Source organism: Ixodes scapularis, unplaced genomic scaffold (assembly GCF_016920785.2).
Source record: "Ixodes scapularis isolate PalLabHiFi unplaced genomic scaffold, ASM1692078v2 PGA_scaffold3__209_contigs__length_174095766, whole genome shotgun sequence".
Classification (NCBI taxonomy): Eukaryota; Metazoa; Arthropoda; class Arachnida; order Ixodida; family Ixodidae; genus Ixodes; species Ixodes scapularis.
This window is the reverse complement of record NW_024609868.1, coordinates 49,942,761-49,965,579: the sequence shown is the minus strand read 5'-3', so window position 1 is coordinate 49,965,579 and position 22,819 is coordinate 49,942,761. Positions and strand designations below refer to the sequence as shown.

The following is a 22,819-nucleotide window of genomic DNA, read 5'->3' as shown; positions in this document are numbered from 1 at the left end:
TCACACTCAACTCATTCATGGCTATCTCCTTCGTGGAAAGGACGCCCCCACGTGTGAGCAGTGTGACAATGTGACAAAGCCTTATGCGATCTACATATTCTAGTTGAATGTCCTGCTTATCATGAATAACGTCTTTTGTATTTCTCGCAACTGTATCTAACATAACCCGCTACATCCGGCTCTGCTCTTAAGTAATGAGCGTCTTGTGACACACACTAATGTTTTCAAATTTTTAGATGGTATCGGCCTTCAGCGCCGATTGTAGCCTTCTTAACCTACAGATAATGCCCATCACCCTTTTACCTTTTGGTACCCCACCATCTTTTATATAATCACTGCCCACTAAAGCCTCTTTTTTCTCTCTAAACCTTTTCCAACAATAGCTTTGTTTTTGGCGCTCTATGGCCTTAGTAGCTTTTGCGCCATAAACACTAAATCAACCAACCAACCAACATGGGACACAAAATATCTTGTTAAAAAAAACACGAATGAAAATTTCAAAAAAAAAAAAAGAAAAGAAACTAAACGATTAGCAAAGAGTACCTGGTGGATGTCGCTAAAGCCTCGTTTGTAATGCCCGTCTACGAACGTTGACAGGTATTGACGATAACTGTCCCGCCAAATACTATGCATTCTTCCAATTTGACGTCATCCCGACAGCTCTACGGCCAGCAAAGAAGAAAAGGGGAGGGAGGAACTCGCCACTCAACGGGACACTCTTTTGTGTGCCCAAACGTCGCTATTCTTCATCTCCAAGATTATAAAGATTAACCCATCACTCAAAATTCACACAAAAGCTGATTTGGGGTTATTTACGGCGGTCCGATCGCTGCCGTACTTCGACCGCTTTGGTGGCTGAAACGGCTAGGGCATGCTGACGACGTCAGCTTCGCCGCTGCTTTGCTCACCCCGAGACAAACTACGTCACGATTGCGCCGGATGTGACGTGCTCTCCCCTGGCTGCTCTCCGAGCGCTTGCCAGAGTGGGCCGTATATAACAAAAAATACAGCCATCAGGCTCAAGATACAAACGTACGATTGTCATCTACGAATATTGTGGCATCATATTCAGCGTATTTCTGAACACGAAGGCTATATTTCAAATTTCGTTTAAGTATCCCTTTAAAAACCAAAATGAACTTCGTTCTCTTTAATCGGTTTATAATTGTCATGTGAAGAAGAAACAAAAAAGTCTGAAAAATACTTACGACGTGAAAAACGCATCCTAAATAAATATCTCGCTTAATGGCTTGATAATATAAAAGTACAAAAAGCAAAACACCTTAATAAATTGTAAAACAAAAAGAAACAAGTTATTATAGGTGAAACCAGTCTTGGGACATGTGATTGGTGTGAAGCAAACAATACCTGGTGTCATAATTTTTTTATCGTTTGTTATTATATTCGCTCGTGTCGCATTAAACAATGAAGCGAGAAAAAAATGAGCCGTTTACAATCCCCTGTAACGCCGAATTAGAGCGCAGCTCTTGAGGAGGAGGAGGGGAAGGTACTGAAAAGAGGCTATGCCCCTCCTCCTCTCCCGCTTTCCTCCTATTTAGGGGAGAATTTACCGCTGAATTTCGCGGGGAACTTTCTCACCTAAGTTTAGCGGGAAATTTTTCCGCTAAATTTAGCAGCGAAATGTTCCGCTAAATTTAGCGGGGAAATTTATCCATAATGCACCGCGCGGTTGCGCTGACGCCGACGGCAACGCCGACGTCGCTCAAGCCGGAAACGGGCGCCTAAGAGCTGCGCTCTAAAAAGGAAAACAACAATACGGCACTGATTAGATTATATATATCAAATTTCAAGAAAAAAAAAACAAAAAAAAACGGTAATGCTTCTTTAGAAATGTTAAGGCACATCCGTTATAGAGTATTAAATGTAATAATTAATTGTTATTTCTTATTTTTTCGGCCTCTCATTGTTCTAAAGTCACCTCGAAGTATAATAAAACTAAGATGAGAAACTCCATTATGTTCTTGAGAGTTAAAGCAAATACAATATAGCTTCGCCAATACTGGAAACTCCTCCGAAAACACATAGGAGCGGCGGCGAACGTGACAGTGGCGCCTCTAGCGGACTCGGAGTCTACGGAAGCAGTCGTCGCAATGGAAAAGTATAGGCTCCGCGACGTCCTCGAGCTTTGCGAGCCCCGTTTCATCACCCCGACAGATGAAACAATTTATTACGGTCAGTTCGCTTGCAAAGCGGAATCCACTGATCGCAACTGCAACGACAATCGAATAACAACGCGCGCATAAACAAAGAGAGAAGCAGTTTATTTAGCGGTCTCAAACGCCTCTCAGGGGATCACACGCGTTTGAAACGCGTCTGGGAAGCGGAAAAAAGGCGTTTAGCTACTCGAACTACGTCGTAATCGTTAAAATATGCAAAAACGACATGTTAATATTATCAGAGCAAGCGCACGAGCTGCTGGAACATAAAAACAAAACAAAAAGTAAGGATATAAATGAACGTGCAAACATTTACCGAACTTTGCAGAAAAAATGGTGTCGCCATTCCCGACGAAAATAAGAAGCGGGAAAGAGAAGCGAACAACGGCAAATAAAACAAAGAGGCTAGCAAAAAACTATTTCAACGACGACGATCGTTGCGGCGCTTATAGAAAAAAAGAAAGAAAAATGGAAAGCAGCAAATGAATAGCTGATGGTCGCCAGCGGTGTGGAGTTCAAGACAAACAAAGCGGAAGCAACAGACGAAACTAATGAAGAAAGAAGAAAGCGACCTTTTTTTTTTTTTTCAGCTGCTTGTTGTACATTTCTTTATTTGCTTTCGCGGCGTAGGTACGAACTAAAAACAAAACAGGGGAAATAAATAACGTAGTGCAGCTCACACTGCCCGGTAAAAAAGAGTCGCAGAAATGTTTTGGTCGCAGGCAGCAATCTTCTATATGTGCTAGCAGTTTTGCTTTCGAATTTCTTTTTCCAGTGACTTTGGCGGGTTGTTCGTTCGCTCGCTTGACGAAGCAGTTTAAAAGTGCATTCAAGTACTTGTTGACGTAGGTGTCCGTAGGTCGATGTAGGAAGCAGAAGAAAGATTTTCCACCACATCGCACAAACTTGTTCTTGCAATGGTAGGCAGCACATCGCACAAACTTGTTCTTGAATGCAGCCGGTTGATCAACAAACGATGACCCGTAGCAGACGTACCGGCCGGAGTACACAAATAAAATTCGAATAAAAATAGGTAACGAGCTTACACTTCTTAATATATTTAATAAATATCAAAAAGCACGTATGACGATTTTGGATTAGAAACTCAATCGAAGGCGAAAATAGGAGGTTATCGGAGACGACAGTGGAAGAAAACAACAAACACAACAGCAAAGTTGCAGACGGCCCTCAAAATGCCCGGGCCTAGCGCAGACGTACCGGGGGTAGTGAGCGCCGAAGCGAAGGAAAGGGAGTAAAAACTAAGCCAAACAAAGCAAGGATACGCGATTGCTTACACGTCGGGCAAAAAAAAAAAAAAAAAGCTAACAAAAAATATACACAGCAACATATAAGCAGAAGGAAGAAATAACGCGGCAGAGTGCCGTCGCCTCAAAAATATAAAAGAAAGACTCAAAAATGGAAAGAGTGGAGACGGTTCAACGGCTGTCGGCCTTTATCGTAGAAGTAAAGAAGCAGCGAAGCAGAAGATGTTGGTCGTCCCCGCGCTAACAATCGGAATTTGTGCACTGTAAATAACGTGACTGAAATCATCTTTTTTCGTGGGGCTACGACGCTCTCCCCTTCTTTCTTTGCAAGCGCGAGAAGTCTGCTTTTTTCGTAACTCCGCTTTTGTTAATCTATAGACACACACGCCTCCCTGACGTCACGCAGCTGCGGTGGTGCTGTCGACGGCACTGCGCATGCGCAGAAGCCTCAGTTCACTCGAATTCGGTTGCTGCGCGTGCGCAGTGCCCACACCTGGTGTGGGCAAACGCGGGTTTGTTAGTAAACATTGTGTCGGTCTATAATCGCGTCAGCTTTGCATATGCACAACGCCTTCTTTCGGAGCATACTGACATCGCCGTAACGTACGTGGTTCGAAATTGACTTCTGCTTCTTCATCCGGAGACGATCTTAACGGGATTAGCCAGCTCGCCTGTTCGACGAAACGGTTATAAGCGAGACATTCATGAGAAATGGGGATTGCAACGACAAAACGAATTGACTGATAAGAACAATAAAGTTGAAACGAAGCTATGTTCTGAAATGTTTGTACATTTCCCTTTTTCACGAAACAGCGCGAAGGCATACATTCGTGTTTTGCTTGGCTTACATAAGTTGTGACAGAATGTTTTCTTCGGGAGAACTCCGAAATGGCACCCAGAAAGCTGTAACATCTTTCCCACGGGAAGAGAATGTCTTTCACTCATGAGCTGGCACCCATTTTTTAACTTTCAAAGCAGCGAATGTCCGTGACAATTTTTTTTCGTTGGTCACCTCGCACGGAGATAGGCAAAACCAGTGCATTTCGGAGAATTTGTCTGCCAGCGGAGACTCCGAGCTCGCCAGGGGCGCTGCAATCACTTTTCGCCCGTTTTCCACGGGAGTTGCCAGTATTGGCTTCCACGGTATTTGGTTAAAGTGACGAGAAAGCGGTCCGGGAATACGTTCACAAATGGCACTTTTATGGAGAGTCATACGTTTTCGTACACTTGTTCCAGGTTATACTATATATTGAATTAGGCTTTTTTTTTTTACATTGAAAAAAACAAACAAAAAAAAAAACACGATTTTCTGAGTAACAATTAAACGTGTCGCTTATTATGAAGTTAGATTTTTTGCTGTACTACGAATGGAGTCAGCACGCAATATATAAATACGTAAATTACAGCGTGTATTATTGCTTCTTTCGCAACCGAGGGGGACCGTTCTACGTGAAATGAAGTTTCTAGATTGCTTAAACATATCCATAAAATTAATTGGTCGTTTAAAATCATTAAAAGGCGGCAATCAAAATATGTTTTTTGAAGATTTGTTGATGTGAGAAACATTCAAATGGCGTCGAAGGATATTAATAATGTTTGGTAACTGTGACTGATATGGCAAAATCAGTCGCAATTTATCCATATTTGTCTTTGGTTCCTGTACTAAACAATCAACCCAAGAAATAGCATGGTTTGTTTATAATTGCTTGAGCATATGGAAGCATTCGAGACAAGTGCGCGGCTCCCAAGACATCTATAGCCATTTAGCGGAAGAAAGTTGAGTTATAATCGAGGCTGTGCACGAGCGGCATTTCAGGGGTCATTATATCTTTGGAGTATACTGCCAATCGATTGCTCAGTCAACACCGATCTCGGTGCCGTGTTAGATATAGCTTGTGCACTTTGCGAAATTAAATATAAACCTCTTATTATTTATCCCGTTAACCTATTCGGAAGTTTTAGCAAGTCGTGTCGACAGGAACGGTTCGTCCTCAAACGGATCGCCGACGCCACCGAGCACGCGCGCGCGAGTCATTGAAGGCTTTGGGATGCGCATCTAGGTCGTTTCTCCCACTCCGGCGAATGGAGTCGTCACGGGAACGCAGCCAACATCGTTGACAACCTTAGGCCTGTCCAAACAGGACACTACAAAAATCGTCAGGCGACACAACTCCGACAACTCGTTCGGCGCTCCATTTCCGGCTGTGATGAGCAGATCAAGGCCGGCGGCCCTGGTCTGCCCATCACGTGGGTCCGGAGAGCCACTCACACGCTCAAGGCCTCCGTCGTTTTCCAAGTCCCGAAAACGGGAAAAAGGATATACAGTTTTAGTATATCGTTGCTGGTTCTTACGTACGCAATACGCAGTAGTATAGCGTACGCTAGAAACGACCTGCTCAGACCGAATTTAGTTGTGCGTTACGTTTCCGAGTGAACACCTCGCATGATCGTGGTTAAATTTTCCAGAGCCGTAGAATTTCGCGTGCTTATAGCGGCAGCATGCTCCTGAAAAGAAATATTGAATATGAAAACGTGTCCAATCATTTTATTTTAAGTTGAACCAAGCCGGAGCGGCCTCGTCAAGCGCCCTTTTCTGCGGGGTACGAAGGCTACGAGTACGAGTGCGTAGCCAAATTCGATCACGGAGCCTCCGACAATCGTCCCGTGGAAACGGCGCCTTTCATCAATGTTATCGCGGAATGAAATCCATGACCTACTGATATCCAGTGCGTAGCGAGAACTTCGGCGATTTCTTTAAGTCATTCGTCCGTCGGCGATGAACTGTGCGAATAAGCTTAGCGTTGAGCAGATGGCAGCGTTGACGCACATTGCGCGCAGTGAACATTTTCACTGTGCACTCCTTCAGCTGCATGGCGATTTGAATAGACAGGGGTAGGTCCCGGAAAGAATTGCCGAGCTGAACACCACGCAATTTCACATAACACAGAACTTCGAGAACACCACGTTGCCCTAGCTGCGCCAGCCGAGGTAACCGCCATCTTGAAACTGGCGCTCTCGTTGCACCCGAGATCTTTCGAGAGCTTCCCGTAAAGTCCGCTAGCCCACCACGCAAAACCCCAGCGTTGCGTGCGTACGCAATACGCTAGACCGTCTATTGCGTTATGCGCATGCGCACTCACGACCCGCAATTTCCTTGCGTACGCAAAGCTATAGCCTACAATCCACTAAAACTGTCTAATGACACGGCGGTGTCAATAGGGAGTTTTCATAGATCGTTTTCGCCGTCCCACAACGCCCTCCGCAACCCGCTACGATACCCGGAGTTCTACAGTCAAGGCAATGGGCGCGCAGGCGCAGTAGCGGCTTCTTCGTTGCGGAGGGCTTAGCGGAGGGGGAAACGAGGTCTACAAAAACTCCCTAATCCCTTTTCCTGCGGGAAGCGAAACGCACGCATCGGCGCTGGAATCTCCTAGGGTGCCTTCATGTGCGCGTCGCATAGAGTGATGCCAACTGCCTGTTTCCCTTTCCCACACCCTCCTCCACCGCCATTTTGTTCCTCTCATTGGTTCCCCGTGCGCCGGAAAGTGGCCTTTGTGTCCATCGGTCCTCCCATCCGAGGAAGAAATGCTAATCCTCCCTCCGTGGGTTCCACAACACTGCTTCGAACTTGTGAGTAAAGGTGCTTGTTTCCGGGAGGGTTATAAGCCTCATAGATAATCGCCAAGAACCAAAATGGCTGCTGGTTTGTCTGCGAGCGGTATTACAAAGGGTGGCATCACCCTAGCAAGCGCACATGGAGGCTGCCTAGAATCCTCCACATCCACCCGAAGCTGGACCACTTCGGCCTTCGAGCCGAGGCGACGGCGGTAGCGAGGTCAGCGCGCCGCGGGACCACGCCACCAGTGGCTGGTGGCGTGTGACGTCAAATTTGACGAGCACCGACGTCAAAGAAAAGTGGATGAGGCGAGGAGAAAAATCGAAATGTTGGCTTGGCCCCAAAAAATCGTCAAAATTGAAGCGTCCGTTTACATTTGTACGATTTCTGCAGGAGTCGTGTCGCCTGGGGATTTTTGTAATGTCCGGTTCGGACAGGCCTTCAGGGGAGATACAAGATGGCGCTCGATTCCGACCGAACGACCGTGCGTGAACAGCGGGAGGAGATTATCTATCCCAGCTGGTACTTTTAGCTTCGTCTGAAAAGTGAAACAAAATTATTGCAAAGACTTTTCACAATGGGAAGTGATCGTGAATCCTGTAAACTGCACGTGGGATGAAATTTTCGTCAGCCGTGCTAACGAGCCGCCGTGGCGAACGGGAGCAGGCGAAACTATTTTGTTTGACGGCACATGGCACTAACGATCGTTCGAATTTAACAGGAAAGAGACACATCACCTATACTTTTGTGGTCGTTCTGGCACAATTTACTCTATTAGCCGCGTCCCACTAGAGCGACAGACAGCAACAAACGACAACGACACACGACAACGAGCGACAGACGACACCGACAGACAGCCTGTTTGTCGAAGTCCGCCGTCCCACTTGGCGGACACGACGCAGAACACGGGGGCAAGGAAACTTGTTTCCTAGTGGGACTGGAGTTGTCAACAAAACACTTCAAAATACGCAGACAAACAGAGTCTGGCGACGCGGTTTTCGTGTTTTGCTCTTTGGTCATAAAACGCGCCGACAAACACGGTGAAAGTGGAGACGATTACTTTATTTCTTGATTAAAGCTTCCGCTTCTCTTCATTTGCCGTTGGCGACTTTCCGTAAACAGTCATGACAATCGACCCAAACTTTTTCCGAACTAGAAATATCCGAATCGTTCCGTTTTTGGGCCGTTCGAGGCATTCTAGGTGAGCGCCACGGAGTTTCACGCTGATCTTGAGGATGTTTATAACTTCACATTCGAATGATCGGGAGCGGGCGCTCTTTGATGGACAATACGGCATCCCGATTATCACAGAACGCGATGACAAATCTCTCGTCTGCCGGAATGGCTTGCCGCGGAACGTCGTGTCATACTTCGTGGTGAGCGGTCTTACTTTGGTCAGTCCTCGCACATGGGTGTATCCATCCTGATGCAGGGGCGTAGACTTCGGCGTCTTGAAGCACCACCTCGCGCACCAAATTTTCGTGAGCAAAACCAGCCACGGCCCACAGCAAATTCCCTTTCGCAACACGACCGCCCGGCGCCAGCCAGCAAGCCGCGCCCGCGACCACTACGTGCAATCAGGGTTGCCAGGTGTTTGAACTCCAACCCGCCAAACGTCTACGAGATATAGCCCAAAAATAGCCAAATGTCGATCCAGAAAAATAGCCCAAACATAGCCCCAAAAAAACTCACCATTTGAAACGTTTATTTTGAAAAGAAGAGACACATAATACATTTTTATCCATCAAATGCCCCAGAAATGGCGTCCCTTGCAGGTTCGGCGAACTTCCTGAAACGCTCGTATAAGCACATGACAACATACCTTCCACTATATTGGGACGCTTGGTGACCAGAATGACGTCACGGGAGAACTATGCAGAATTCAGACAACCTAAACAATGCGCAGAACAGGTGCTGTTAAGGCCGCAAGGAATCGCGCCGTCACTTGTTGACATGGAGGAATAACAGCACAGGCTTGCATTCGGAGGTAAACAATTGCACAAAGCGCGCAAAAAGAAGACGAATTAGTTTGCTATCGCAAACTTATCAGGGTTAAGGGGCTGAAACGCCAAATGTTCACGTAACTTACTTTAAAAATACATTCGAACCTATAAACCCAAGTGCTTTCAGGCATTTTGGTTCCAGCACAAGTCAGAAATTGCTCAGTGCACAGGTCAGAAATAGCCCAATGCACAGGTTAGAAATAGCCCAATACTAGCCAAATAGCCAACTACCATTTTTTCCCACCAACTGCAAATAAAACTAGCCCAATTTGGCTATTTATAGCCCAACCTGGCAACCCTGCGTGCAATCGAGGGACCGGAACTGCGGGGCCGGGAACGAGGAGAGGCCGCCAAGGGCATCTCGTTCCGGGAGGAAGGGTAAAAGGGTGGGGAAAGAGGGAGGAAGGCAACAGACAGCATAAACGGGCGAGGAGGATAAGTTTGTCTCCGAGAGATGTTCCCCAGTGGGACTGCTTGCTGAGCTTCAAGTCCAACGACAGACAAGAACTCGTCCGTCGTCGATCGTTTGTCGGCGGTTGTCGGCGATTGTCGCGGGTGTCGGTCGTTGCAGTGGGACAGCATCGGCGACACGGAACTTTGTGGTGTCGTCGGACAAAAACCGGTGTTTGTCGCTCTAGTGGGACGAGGCTATATCAAGCTTCAAAACTCTCGAAATCCCGACCGGTGAATGTTACCTCGGCCGTCTGGTTTACAACAGTGTCGCCGTGAAACCAAGGCAACATATTCGCACGTTTCAAATGCTTACTATACGAGATGGCGCTGCCGGTTTAACGCAGTCGTGATGATCGTTTAAATAGCTGCGGAAGTTTTACGATTCGCTTGTTAAACTTTACACACTGTTTCACGGAACTTAGCATATGCATTGTTCATGATTTTGAAACCGCGTGCTCCAAAAACGACTTACCGAAGAAAGTCCTTACGAAAAAAATGCTCGAACACTGTTTCGCAAACTTGCCGAATAGGTGATTTCAGCTGCGCTCGGTTTCGCATTTTGTTGAAGAACGCCTCTACAATCGGCATTGAAATCAGAACGAATTAAGCGGGGGGTGACGACAAACATTGAAACGAGCCCCTGAAGCTTCGGTAATGCATGATGAGCTTTCTTATATAAATAGCGCTGCAGCCCTCAGCCAAGAGCACGCCTGGGCTTTTTCATATATCGTCCGGGACTCTACATACAATTATAGCCAGATGTAATTTTGGCCTAATTTTGTGTTCCTCCCACAGATCCTGCGCCGGAGAAATGGACATCGTGTGGGATCGGGGATCTTTAAGTTCCGTCGACATAGCCCACCGAGACAGGCAAGTCAACGCTCGGTTCCCTCCAATTCGGAAAGACGCCAAACTATATACCGCTGCTCAAATGAGCCCTTATTTCGCGGTCACAATGATAATATATCATACAAAAGACTGCCTGCAAACACTGTATTGGCTTGTTTGTCTTTTTAGACTTCGGCTAGGTGGCTCAAGCTATTGCCCGTTACAAAGGTATAGCCATTAACATCCATCCATCCATCCATCTTTGGTTGCATGGCGCGGTTCAGTCACGTTGGTCATACAAAACTGTCTGCAGAGATGTGTGGCGCATACATACGTATGAAGCGACCATCCTTTGAATATCTTTGAATATGTGTCAGGCGAGTTCGGATATGATTATGTTATCCTGTCTGCAGTACGCCATGGATACTTGGTTTGATGTATGACAGTGTGAGTGCGACTTTACCGATGTTATTGCGAGTACCTCGGGACCAGAAATTATGATCTCGTGATGCGGCGTATTCAAGCTATAGTTAATACTAGACCGGTAGCTATCCTCACAAATTGTGCGGCCACGCTGTCAAACATGTATATACAGGGTATTTCACCCGAGGACTAGAATATATATATATGTATATTGTCACAGGTGGTGACCAATAAACAAGAAATAAACAGGAATAAATAAACGTTTAATGTGGCGAACTTGTGCCAAAAATAAAAGGGTACAAAAGATAACAGAGCGTCGCGGTCGTGGAAGTCGGCGTAGCACCAGAGTCGAACGCTGCACTCTTAGAAAAAAGGGTATGGATAGTCCTCCCTTAGGGGAGGAACGGTCTTGTGACCTATGCTCCTTTAGAAAGAGAGAAACTTTCGTCCCTGAAGCAGGGGAGCAAAGTTCCTCCGTCGCTTGCACCTCAATATGGCGGCCCCGAATCGAGCGAATCGAGTCCAATAAGGCTTGACGAGGACGCTAACGGGACGAGAGCAGAAGCAAATGAAAGCGCAACACGAGCTTTCCGCAAACTGTTTATTTCCGAAGTCAGATTCCCCCCACAGGTACAGAAACTTGCGTTTCGCAAGCAGTTACTCAGTCTTCTCGTCGATAGCACTGCGATGTTAAATGGAGACAGCCGATAGCCAGTTACTTCGCGCACTTTGCGTCTTACCTTTGGTGTTCCTCGAGTCACAATTCCTTCGTCAACCGCACATCACGGAGAAGGGCAAACTCAATCCGCAAAACCAAAAGCCGCTCTCGAAAGAACGTAGCGTCAAAGAAGGTTAAATCGCTAGCCACCAGATGGCGGGGTCAAGCATAGTATAGAACACAGTGTATAGAAATAGCGCAAAAAGAAAACAGACAGCTCTGGCTGGCATTTCTGGATATCAAGGGTGCCTATGACAATGTGAACCAAAGGAACCTGTGGGACATAATGGAGAGCTTAAACCTAGATGAAGGACTAACAGCACTATTAAGGAACATTTACAAAGATAACAAGGTGATTATAACATGGGAAGGAAAGGCGACAGGGAAAATAGAGATAAGACGAGGCCTTAGGCAGGGGTGCCCGTTATCGCCTTTGCTGTTTATGTTGTATCTGAGAGGATTGGAGGATAGACTAGAGAAGAGTGGGCTTGGATTCGACCTTTCTTACAGTAAGCTAGGCCAAAACATTCAGCAATCCTTACCGGGATTGATGTATGCGGATGATATCGTACTAATGGCTAGCAACAGGACAGAGTTGCAGGAATTAATGAGCATCTGTGGTAGGGAAGGAGAGGAATTAGGTTTAGAATTCAGTAGCGAAAAATCAGCAGTCATGATTTTTAACGAGGATGAAGTTGAGAGGCTGAAGATACAGAATATTACAGTTGAGAAAGCTAGTAAATACAAGTATCTAGGAGTATGGATATGTGATGGTGCAGAATATCTCAGAGAGCATGAAAAGTATATAATAGGTAAGGGCAACAGAAATGCAGCTGTAATGAAAAATAGAGCACTTTGGAATTACAACAGGTATAAGGTGGTGAGAGAGATTTGGAAAGTGGTCATGATGCCTGGCTTGACTTCCGGAAACGCGGTGCTATGCATGAAATCCGAAGTGCATGCGAGACTAGAAATAAAACAGCGCGGAGTAGGTATACACTGGCTTTGGGGGCACATTGCAAAACGCCAAACCAGGGAGTACAAGGAGACTTGGGGTGGGCGTCATTTGAGAGCAGGGAAGCGGTGAGCAAGATAGAATTTGAGGATAGGTTGAGGCAAATGGGCGGGGAGCAATGGGCACGAAAGGTTTTCAGCTATTTATACATGAGGAGTGTAGACACAAAGTGGAGACAGCGCACTAGGAAATTAAGAGGAAAGTTTTTGGGCTATAGCGACGATACGGAAGAGCAAGTCTCAGTTAAGGAGAAAGTTAAGGCCACAGAAAGAGATCGGTGGCTAGAGGGAATGCAGACAAAGACGGCTCTGGAAAGCTATAGATTAAACAAAAGAGTTATTGCCAAAGAAAGCATTTATGACAATTCTAGGGGAAGCTCATTGCTGTTTGAGGCGAGGACGGGTGTTCTGCGAACCAGAACATACAAAGTGAAGTACCAGGAAATGGATACAGTGTGCACTGCTTGTGAAGAGGAGGACGAGACGGCTGAGCACTTGATACTCTACTGTAAAGGGCTTCATCCTATGCCTACCGAAGACAACATAGATTTAATAAGGTCATTGGGTTTTAGAGACAGCGAAGGGAGAGTGGATTTCAAGACTGTAGAGATTACCAAGCAAAGATTAAGTGAATGTTGGCAGAAATCGAGAGAAATCTAGGTATTTTCTTATTCACTGATGGCAAGGGGGTTTCATAGCCTCACTTTCTTTGCACTGCGGAGTGTGTATAGATTTCACATTTAAATATTTTAAGCTTAAATGGTAAAACAAAATGGCTAGGTGGCGTAAGCTACCGCCCGATCCAAAGGGCTCAGCCGTATTCATCCATCCATCCATTGCAAGCAGCTAGGCTAGGTGGCGCTAGGTACCGCCCAATTCATGTTCTAGAAAAATGAATTTGCTTCTCTCAGGCTACTACTGCGCTTGGGGATCCTCTACTGTACACACATACGCTTATTAAAAGCATCAGGTGAACATACATTGAGCACATACACGGCACACTCAAATATCAATACAACTGAATACCACACTAACCCAAACACTACACCCGTCCTCTGCGATTCCGTCTTTTATACTGGTCGTTTTGAATGTACGGAACTTTTCGGTGACTCCCTAAGCAATAAAAAAGATTCCCAGCATGTTGATTTTTTCATAGCAATGTCATACCTCCGAGAGTATTTTGAATGGCTCAGGGGATGAATCTCTTTTTAAAAAAGTAAACGCTCGATCATGCCGTAATTATTTGAAAGCCAATAAATCAAGCCGCTCCAATGCGGTTCGAAGCCATGAGTTTGTTTCCCCACACGGCACGTCGTAGCCTGTATTTCTATTGGTTTTTCTATTTGTGCTGTTCGCGCAAAGCTGCAATCGCCGTCTTGAATTAATCTCTGTAGAGCGGATATTCACTCAGCCGGAAGTGATGCTTCACGGACTGAGAAATCGTTTTTCGATCAACTTGAATGCAGTCAAGGCCGCGACTTGCGGCAGGTGTTAAAGGGACCATGAAACGACCTTTTTACTTTTTCCAGATAACTTTTACATTAAACCGTCAATGTTCACTGAATGCCGAACAGGCATCCGTTTTCGTCTCGGTTTATTAACTTCTACACAAAAAATTATTGAAATATCGACTTTTTCATTCTCTCCAACTGACCGCAAAAGAAGCCGTGACGTAGGCCGTTTCCGGAACCGGAAGTTCTCTCGGCAGTAGGAGAATGGGAGTGTAAAGCGCGATCCAAACCAACGCTTCTTTTTGCGCCTGTAGGTCGTGCGGCTGCGGATGTGACGCATTCCGCGTCGTTTTTGCTGTTTCCGGGCGCGCTTTCTGAGTCAGAAGCGTGCGCTTTGGTTTGGACGGGCCAGCTACGGGCGGGGGCGCACGAGCGCACAAGCAAAGTGCAACAGCGACAGACTGGCCGGCGAGAGAAAGAGAGAGGGAGAGAGATCGCGTTGTCATGTTGGAAGAGAATAAAAGGGGGGGGGGGAGGGGGGGGGAGGAGAGGGCAGCCAGACGGCGAGAAACGCGGAGCCGGAACTAGCTTGCCCTCCACCGATTGGCCGGGACACAGGCGCGGCCTGCTACGTCACCGCGCTTTTTTGTGCGGCTTGAGAAAGAAGTTGAAATCAACCAACTTCTTCGTGCGCGCCCGGAAGGAGCGAAGAAGCGGCGCGACGTCACGAAAATGCGTCACATCCGCAGCCGCACGACCTACAGGCGCAAAAAGAAGCGTTGGTTTGGATCGCGCTTTAGCGGCAACGAGTTGGGTGCGCCGGTAGGTTTTACTGCGCTGATGTCACCGACGTATTTCCTGAATCGGCGCCTCTCATCGCCGCATCGGAGCTGAGCGAAATTCAATGAGATATGTTGCGCTACAGCGACAGCATGGGACTAGTCCCATACGCCGGTATGCCTGTTGGGAAGTGGAGCGAGTCTTCCGGTGAAGACTCCAGAAGTCAATTACCCCGTCATTGTTGGCAGAAGGGCCGGCCCGTGTCAGTCGTTTGCAAAGCGACGTAGATGGCGTTTTTCGCGGCCTCGGAGATGCAGGAGCGAGCCGACGTTAAAAAAGATACATTTGAACTACGAGTGTCAGCAAGAGCCACGTAAATACCTGTTTACACTCGGAGCGGACGCGCGCGCTTGATGGAAGTCTTGTATTCGCGCTGTTTGTAAGCGCTTCGGGAACGTTCTTTTACGATTGCAACTCGATACTGACGCGACACTCGGCAAAAGAAGGTTGGACCGGGGTTGTACGTATACCTCCCACGAACTGTTATAGCTCGACAGTGACGCCATTTTTATTCTGTCAGAATAAAAATGGCATACCAATAACAAAGTGTACATACCGTGTTACGAAGGTAATCCATACTGCGTTTATTTCAGCTCTATATCACACAAAACAAGAAGATAGAATCGACGAGAGTCCCTTTTTGACGAGTGTTCGTCAACACTGCCTCGGAAAACAAGGGGAAGAGATTGACCTCACCTCTTAATCTAGAATTGAGGTCAGTGATCAAACTATAATACGGGAAGGGTCCACAAGGGTCGCGCGGGCATATTCCATTTAGCACGCCAGCCGATCGTAGGCAGACGGTCTTGCGACGAAGCAACGCAGCGCCGAGTCGGAATGCCTGCTAGGCCTATACGCTTCGTCGGAGTCGGTGGATCCAGCGTTCTTGTTCGTCGTGGTCTGTTTTAAGTACTGTTTTCTTGCTGCTTGAAGTCGGCACGCGCGGGAAGAACACGTAGAAAAATAAACGTTCAGTCAGTCAGAGTTCTGAGAAGAAGGAAAACAAAGAAAATAAATGTTCGTCGCTGGCCGCCACCCAAGTAACTGTCGGCCCTGCCCTACTGCGCACGCGCAGTAGTTGCTTCGTTTACCACACGATAGATGGCGCCTGGCTCTCAGCATTATCAAATTTGGCAATTTTCGCCACACATCTCTAATTATGCTACGAAATGTGGATCTGAATATTATTTAACAAAACTTTTAGGAAACATTCGCCGGCTATTTATTGTTTACGATCGCGGAGCTGGTGAGGTAGGCTCTTACCCAATAGGCGACCTGGATTTGGCTGACGTGCTCCATTTCCGCGGATGCATCGTAGTGAACAGGCGAAGGAAGGAAGGCGCAAAGGAGTCCAGTTTTCTTTTAAAAGTTCTATAGCAAATAATTTTCTTTGGCTCCCTATTTTTGTGTTTTTGTGTTTCTTTTCACACCTTTTACGACGTGCGGTGGATGAAACTCGATTTTAAAATCATTTCATGGTCCCTTTAAGTGCACGGAGCTACGGCGTGGCGAGCCCGAAAACTTCTAGCGCTCATCCCAGCGCGCCACGGAGGGCAGTTTCTCCAGGAACCGTAGTATATTTAAACCAGTGTGTCGAACCGAAAAAAATACGGGTTCGGTTACGGTTCAGGTAAATTTATTTTGTTCCGGTTCAGTTCCGGTTCGACTAATTCAATCCGCGAACCGGTTCGCGAACCGGTTCGGGGCGCTGAACCGGTTCGCGAACCGGTTCGGAAATTATAAATGAAAATTGCAACATCAAAATGAAATTAAAAATAAAACATCTGAAATCAGCACATACGAAACGGGATACATCATAGTGTAAGGCTCAGGGATTTCTACCAGGAATGGTTTCTTTATGTGCACTCAAAGGTTACCTCACCGACGTTTACGCATTCGGACTTCATCTAATTGGGTCCGACCCAGTAGCTGTAAAATCCGCGATCTCCTTACAAACCCACTTACAAGTAGAACTCGCTAACTATCCCGCCACCTCGGCGTGTAAGCAATTGAAGGAACAGTGGGGAGAAAATACAGCTTTCTTTATTTGAACTAGCCTTCGGTAACTCAAATTAGACCCTTAAAGAAGTTTTCATTAAACAAGATACGGAATATGAAAAACACTTCACCGAACGCAACGCCAGAAGGACGTAATAGGATAAATATTAAAAAAGAAGAGTTTGCTGTCTCACAAATATGTTAGCTTCTAAGTTCATATACGAAACCGGATGCATTATTATAAAACTCCACAGCCTTTTCTTTTCTCATTCCGATGGAAGCAAGCTTCAAGAACTCGCGCGTTCTAGAAACGTGTTATGAAATGAGCACACAGCAGCATTTAGGATTTACGAGATTGTAGGTAAATAAAATCCCGTGATGCGATTTTTTTTTTTTTTTTTTTTTGCACAGCTTTTTAATTTTTTTTCTTCCGTGCAAGCCGCGACCAGCGCAATACTGGTTCCTATGTCAAGATTCATGGATGCAGCGTTTATATTCCTAAGACTGAGTGGAGAATAAAAATATGTAAGCGAGGTGTGTGTCAGTTGACGGCACTTAAAAAACAAACGGCATTGATAGCACATTCATTGTCAACAGCGCGTGGCCGAACCGTTTTGACATGAGCCGGTAACCGTTATTTTTTTTCCGGTTCAGTTCCGGTTCGGGTTCATCGCGATAACAATATAACTGTTCGGGTTCGGGTTCAGTTCCGGAAAAAATACCGGTTCGGTTCCGATTTTCGGTTCGGTTCGGTTCCGGTTCGACACCCTGATTTAAACAGCAAAATAAAGGGTAGCTTTTTTTCGATTTTCCCTACTATTGTTTTTTAATGCAGAAATTCCATACTGTAAATATATGTACTTTCCGTCACGATTTCGTACTGTTCAGTCCTTGCCCCAGAGCGCAATCGCTCTCGGGGACGAGACAATTCCGACAGTCACATTGGCCACTGTACGATAGGAGCTTCTACTGTTCAGACCAGCGTTCCAACATGACTATCCGCACGTTGATCGATTGCACGTAATCCCTCAAGTGGCATTAAACCTTTTAATGTAAAGCGGAATGTCAACCTGCGACACCCCGCCACCTCCGATCACGGCCCGACCAGCGGCATCAATGCCCAACAGTTTACGATCTCATCTTCTTGTTACACCACTGATACGCGAACACGCGGTCACATCGGCGATAATTCCAGTCTTCTGTTCACAACCCACAACACTGCCATCACGATGTTGCAGCTATGTTGCTCACGCACAAACACAAAACCACGTTGAACGCCGGTTGCACTCGGCATCGGAAAACAGAACCGAGCTAAGGGGGGAAGGCACCCAGGCAGGCGGCAGCAAAACCTGCCTGTCTTGGACGCAGTTCCTGCGGTTTCCATAACGTCGAAAGGGTCGACACAGTTCCGCGTGGTTTCGCTACTTTAGTGGTAGTGACTGTAGCGCTGTAGTTCCGTGCCGCGCGAGCAAGAAAGTATGCGCGCGAGTCCCGCAATCTGGAGACGGCCATCCCCCAGTGTACGTGGCGCTGCTGGCACTGCTCCGGAACTTCGCTGTTTCTAGCGGCTTCGTTTGCTCGTTTGATAAAATTAGTGATAAAAACGTCAATGCAACCGAGATGTTCTGCACGTTTAGACTAGAAGACGGAATTACAGACGGCCTTCGCTGCCGCTGAAGCTCAATCAACTCAACAGCTATTTATTAAAAACGTGCGCGACCTGCTCGAAAAACGAAACCGTAAGACGATGAGTCGGGAGGGCGAAAGCTTGCTCCCGTCTGCCTGGAGAAGGAAAAAAACGTTTCGTTCCTCCCCTTTTTTCGTGTCCGCTTGGGGGCGCGTCGGTAGAAGGGAGGAAGACTTTTTTCTCCATTTTTCTTAGAGTGTGGGGCGAAACTGACTCCGCTCGCCTTGCGGAATCCCTTAAGTACTCTCGTGGGTTTATGGATCGTTCGGCGTAGAAGGTTGGGCGTAGAACATTCTAACCTCGAATCAGCAAGACGGTTCCCGAATTCACCAGAACATCACATTACAGTGTCAACAAAAATGTGTAGCCGCGGCCAGGAATCGAACCATGGCCTTCTGCGTGGAAAGCAAGCGTGATAACCGTTATGCCACGCGCGCGCTGCGTACTTAGCCAGCTGCGCGCGCGGGAATATATATATATATATATATATATATAGATCAGGGTGTCGAACCGGAACCGAACCGAACCGAAAACCGGAACCGAACCGGTATTTTTTCCGGAACTGAAGCCGAACCCGAACCTTTATATTGTTATCGCGATAAACCCGAACCAAAACTGAACCGGAAAAAAAATAACGGTTGCCGGCTCATGTCAAAACGGTTCTGCCACGCGCTGTTGACAATGAATGTGCTATCAATGCCATTTGTTTTTTAAGTGCCGTCAACTCACACACACCTCGCTTACATATTTTTCTTCTCCACTTAGTCTTAGGAATATAAACGCTGCATCCATGACTCTTGACAAACGCTGCGTCCATGAATCTTGACATAGGAACCAGTATTGCGCTGGTCGCGGCTTGCACGGAAAAAAAAAAATTAAAAAGCTGTGCAAAAAAAAAAAAAAAATCGCGTCACGGGATTTTAATTTCTTACAATCTCATAAATCCTTAATGCTGCTGTGTGCTCATTTCATAACACGTTTCTAGAACGCGCGAGTTCTTGAAGCTTGCTTCCATCGGAATGAGAAAAGAAAAGGCTGTGGAGTTTGATAATAATGCGTCCGGTTTCGTATAGGCACTTAGAAGCTAACATATTTGTGAGACAGCGAACTCTTCTATCTTAATATTTATCCTATTACGTCCTTCTGGCGTTGCGTTCGCTGAAGTATTTTTTATATTCCGTATCTTGTTTAATGAAAACTTCTTTAAGGGTCTAACTTGAGGTACCGAAGGCTAGTTCAAATAAAGAAAGCTGTATTTTCTCCCCACTGTTCCTTCAATTGGTTACACGCCGAGGTGGCGGGATAGTTAGCGGGTTCTACTTGTAAGTGGGTTTGTAAGGAGGTGGCGGATTTTACAGCTACTCCGTCGGACCCAATTAGATGAAGTCCGAATGCAAAAACGTCGGTGAGGTAACCTTTGAGTGCACATAAAGAAACCATTCCTGGTAGAAATCCCTGAGCCTTACACTACGATGTATCCCGTTTCGTATGTGCTGATTTCAGATGTTTTATTTGTAATTTATTTTGATGTTGCAATTTGTCATTTATAATTTCCGAACCGGTTCGCGGATCGAATTATTCGAACCGGAACTGAACCGGAACAAAATAAATTTACCTGAACCTGAACGGTAACCGAACCCGTAATTTTTTTCGATTCGACACACTGATATATATATATATATATATTTTTTTTTTTTTTTTTTTCTTCTTCTTAAGAACACTCGAAATACATACACGGCTTCTTTCGAGTGTAAAGCTGTCGAACGCGGCGGACGTTAACTAGGGCTAGAATAAAAACGGATAATTATCAAAATAATTTACATAAGACATACTTTTTTATATTTACGTTACCATCGCTGTCCGTCGTCAAACTATTCCATAGCTGTTGTTAGAATTTGGAACGCTGAATTATGTACCGCTCTATTTTGTGGCAAAGTTAGGTTATCAATACAGTCGGCCATGCCGAAACTGAGGGAAAACAATTGCTAGAGCGCCGAACGCTGCAAACCCAAGGAGACGGCAGGGTGTGGTGTCTTTTCTTCCTGATGAGGCCGCGGTCGTACTGCTCAAACATCATATAAAAGACATTCTGCATACTCTGTCTGGAGTCTTCCTGGTATTGACGATTGTAATTGAACGGACAAGAAATCGTCTGCGGACATGTTGGAAGCATGCGTCCGTATACACCAGTACAGTGTTCATAAAGAAGCCCGCTTTGCCCGCACCATGTGTAGGCACTGCGCGTGCCCAGAAACCAAATTCGGGTGGAGCGACCGCACATGCGCAGTATCGACAGCAGCGCCACCGCAGTAACGTGACATTATTTGAGTTTTTCTATAAAGCAAATATACCCTACTTTGAACATACGTGAGGCCTGTTTGCAGATGCTTCTGTCGCTGTGTCAGCGAACACTGTGTATTTTGTATAGATGTACATGAACGGCGTGAGTGCGAATTTCGATGACGTTTTAGACTAGATCCAGGGCCGAATTATCGAGGGTGTTTTTTTCAGTTTTTTTTTTACCCCTCCAAAGGTTATTCTAGTGATATCCCACACTGCCTGGTGATAGTTACGGGGAAAAAATTCGCGTAAAAGAGCGGGAGGAATCGTATGTTTGTTCTTTTAAGACTTGGGCTATTAGCCCCGAGAGCGAACACAAGCATCGCTGCGGTCGCCGCGCCCTGATTGGGTGAGGTGTACCTTGACGTCAGGAGGAGTACTCCGCGATCTCGCATCGGCTCGCTTCCCAGCACCAGTTTCCTGGTTTGGCGTTGTGTGCCGCAAGCTCTTCGAGGAGCTGGACCTCATTTACCCGGTGTACAAGACGTTGAGTTAGGCCGATAATGACGTGCTTCCGTACGTTTTATAAGCGTGCTTGTCCCTTTCACCTTTAAAATTGGGTTACAAATCCCGAAAGCTATCGGCGGAGGCAATTCCGCCGATGAACCTCCCCGTCCGTCCACACGACACAAGGCAATCTTGCGAGGGGTCGGTGAAGCGGTGGCGCAAGTGTTTCAGACGCTGGAATTCCGTTCTTTGCTTGTTCATGATTTAGGACGATATTACATCCCGCTTTCAAGGCATTTGAAGTGGCGTTTATTTCATGGGCCTTTGGGTGGTCGGCAAATTAGCTCGCGACCCCGACTCTGCGCTGCCACTCTGCATGCGCTGGTTCGCCAATGTTTTAAAGGCCCTGCGTCTGAGGATATTTGAAGTGCTCGGGGAATAGGGTTGTTTTATATAAATGTAGCTTCTTCGTGAATTAATTATATAGTTTATACACGTATGCAGGCATATTTCTTAGAAGATGCACAATCACTGGAAATTAGTTTGTATGGTAGCAGCAAAAACGGCCGAATTGCCCCCAGTTTCCTGTATGATAAGTATTGAACTGACCAAAATATGCACAGCAGTAGTGCCGTAATTATGAATGTTTATACCTTTTCCTGACATTTTTTATTCCAGCCTTGGGTATTTGGAAATACACCGTTTAGTCTGAATTGTCATTTCCAATTAAAAGAGACACTGCTGCAGGTCCCCAAAAGCTTTCTCAGCCTCCAAACTCCCGACAGCTGGACTCCCTGACAACAGAGGAAAACAGGAGTAAAAGCAAGCATTCGGACGTCTCTCCAGTGGTAGATGCAGCACTAGTAGCAGAAAATGTTTTTGAACCTGGGGTGGCGACAGTCTGCGTGAGAAAAGCTTGTGGTGTTTTAGCTTCAGGACAATTCGTTTTATGTAAAATTTCAATTTTAGGGCTTAAGGGTCTAATAACGAGCTAGACACCTTCGCTTACGTTTGTTATACACTACTTGAGGGTTGATATAACAACTCCATAGATGCTACCCGTGTAGTCCATTGAAATAATATCCGAATCCAGCAATAAAGATCAAATGCGAGCAATGTATATATATAAAAATGTTCATTGTTTTTTTACTTTGCCCTTGCACTTGGGCTGTCTTACTTTTGATTCTCTCCCTATGGCCTAGACTGTATTTAGCATGTTGCTCGAGCAGCATGCAGCTTTTCTGCTTCGGCGATCTTGTTTAGAAACAGAGATACAAAAAAATAGTATACATAACCTGCCAATTCATTCAGTCCATGCAGCAGCATTTATTGTGCGAGAGTAAATCTATAGTGATGCTCCTGCAATTGTGGCCATATTTCTTTATTTTCATATGCCAGCTGCGATTCATGCGTTGCCTGCCCTGCCAAGCATACTTAAAATGTTGGTTGAAGTTTCGCCTGTAGCTGCAGGCCATACCTCAATAAAGGCACACATAAAAATTTACACTTCCTACAAAAAACACGCCCCAAAAAATTAAAAAGAAACGAGCGCGCCGACA

At 46.1% G+C, this 22,819-nt stretch overlaps 1 protein-coding gene across 1 annotated transcript in view; it reads left to right on the top strand.

The window, feature by feature from the left end:
* LOC115317370 (thiopurine S-methyltransferase) overlaps positions 1 to 22,819 on the top strand; it is a 173,130-nt gene that overhangs the window by 131,465 nt on the left and 18,846 nt on the right. The window contains exon 5 of the mRNA XM_042292426.1: positions 10,310 to 10,384. Coding sequence (XP_042148360.1) covers positions 10,310 to 10,384 — 75 coding nt within the window. The remainder of the gene's footprint in view (positions 1 to 10,309; positions 10,385 to 22,819) is intronic.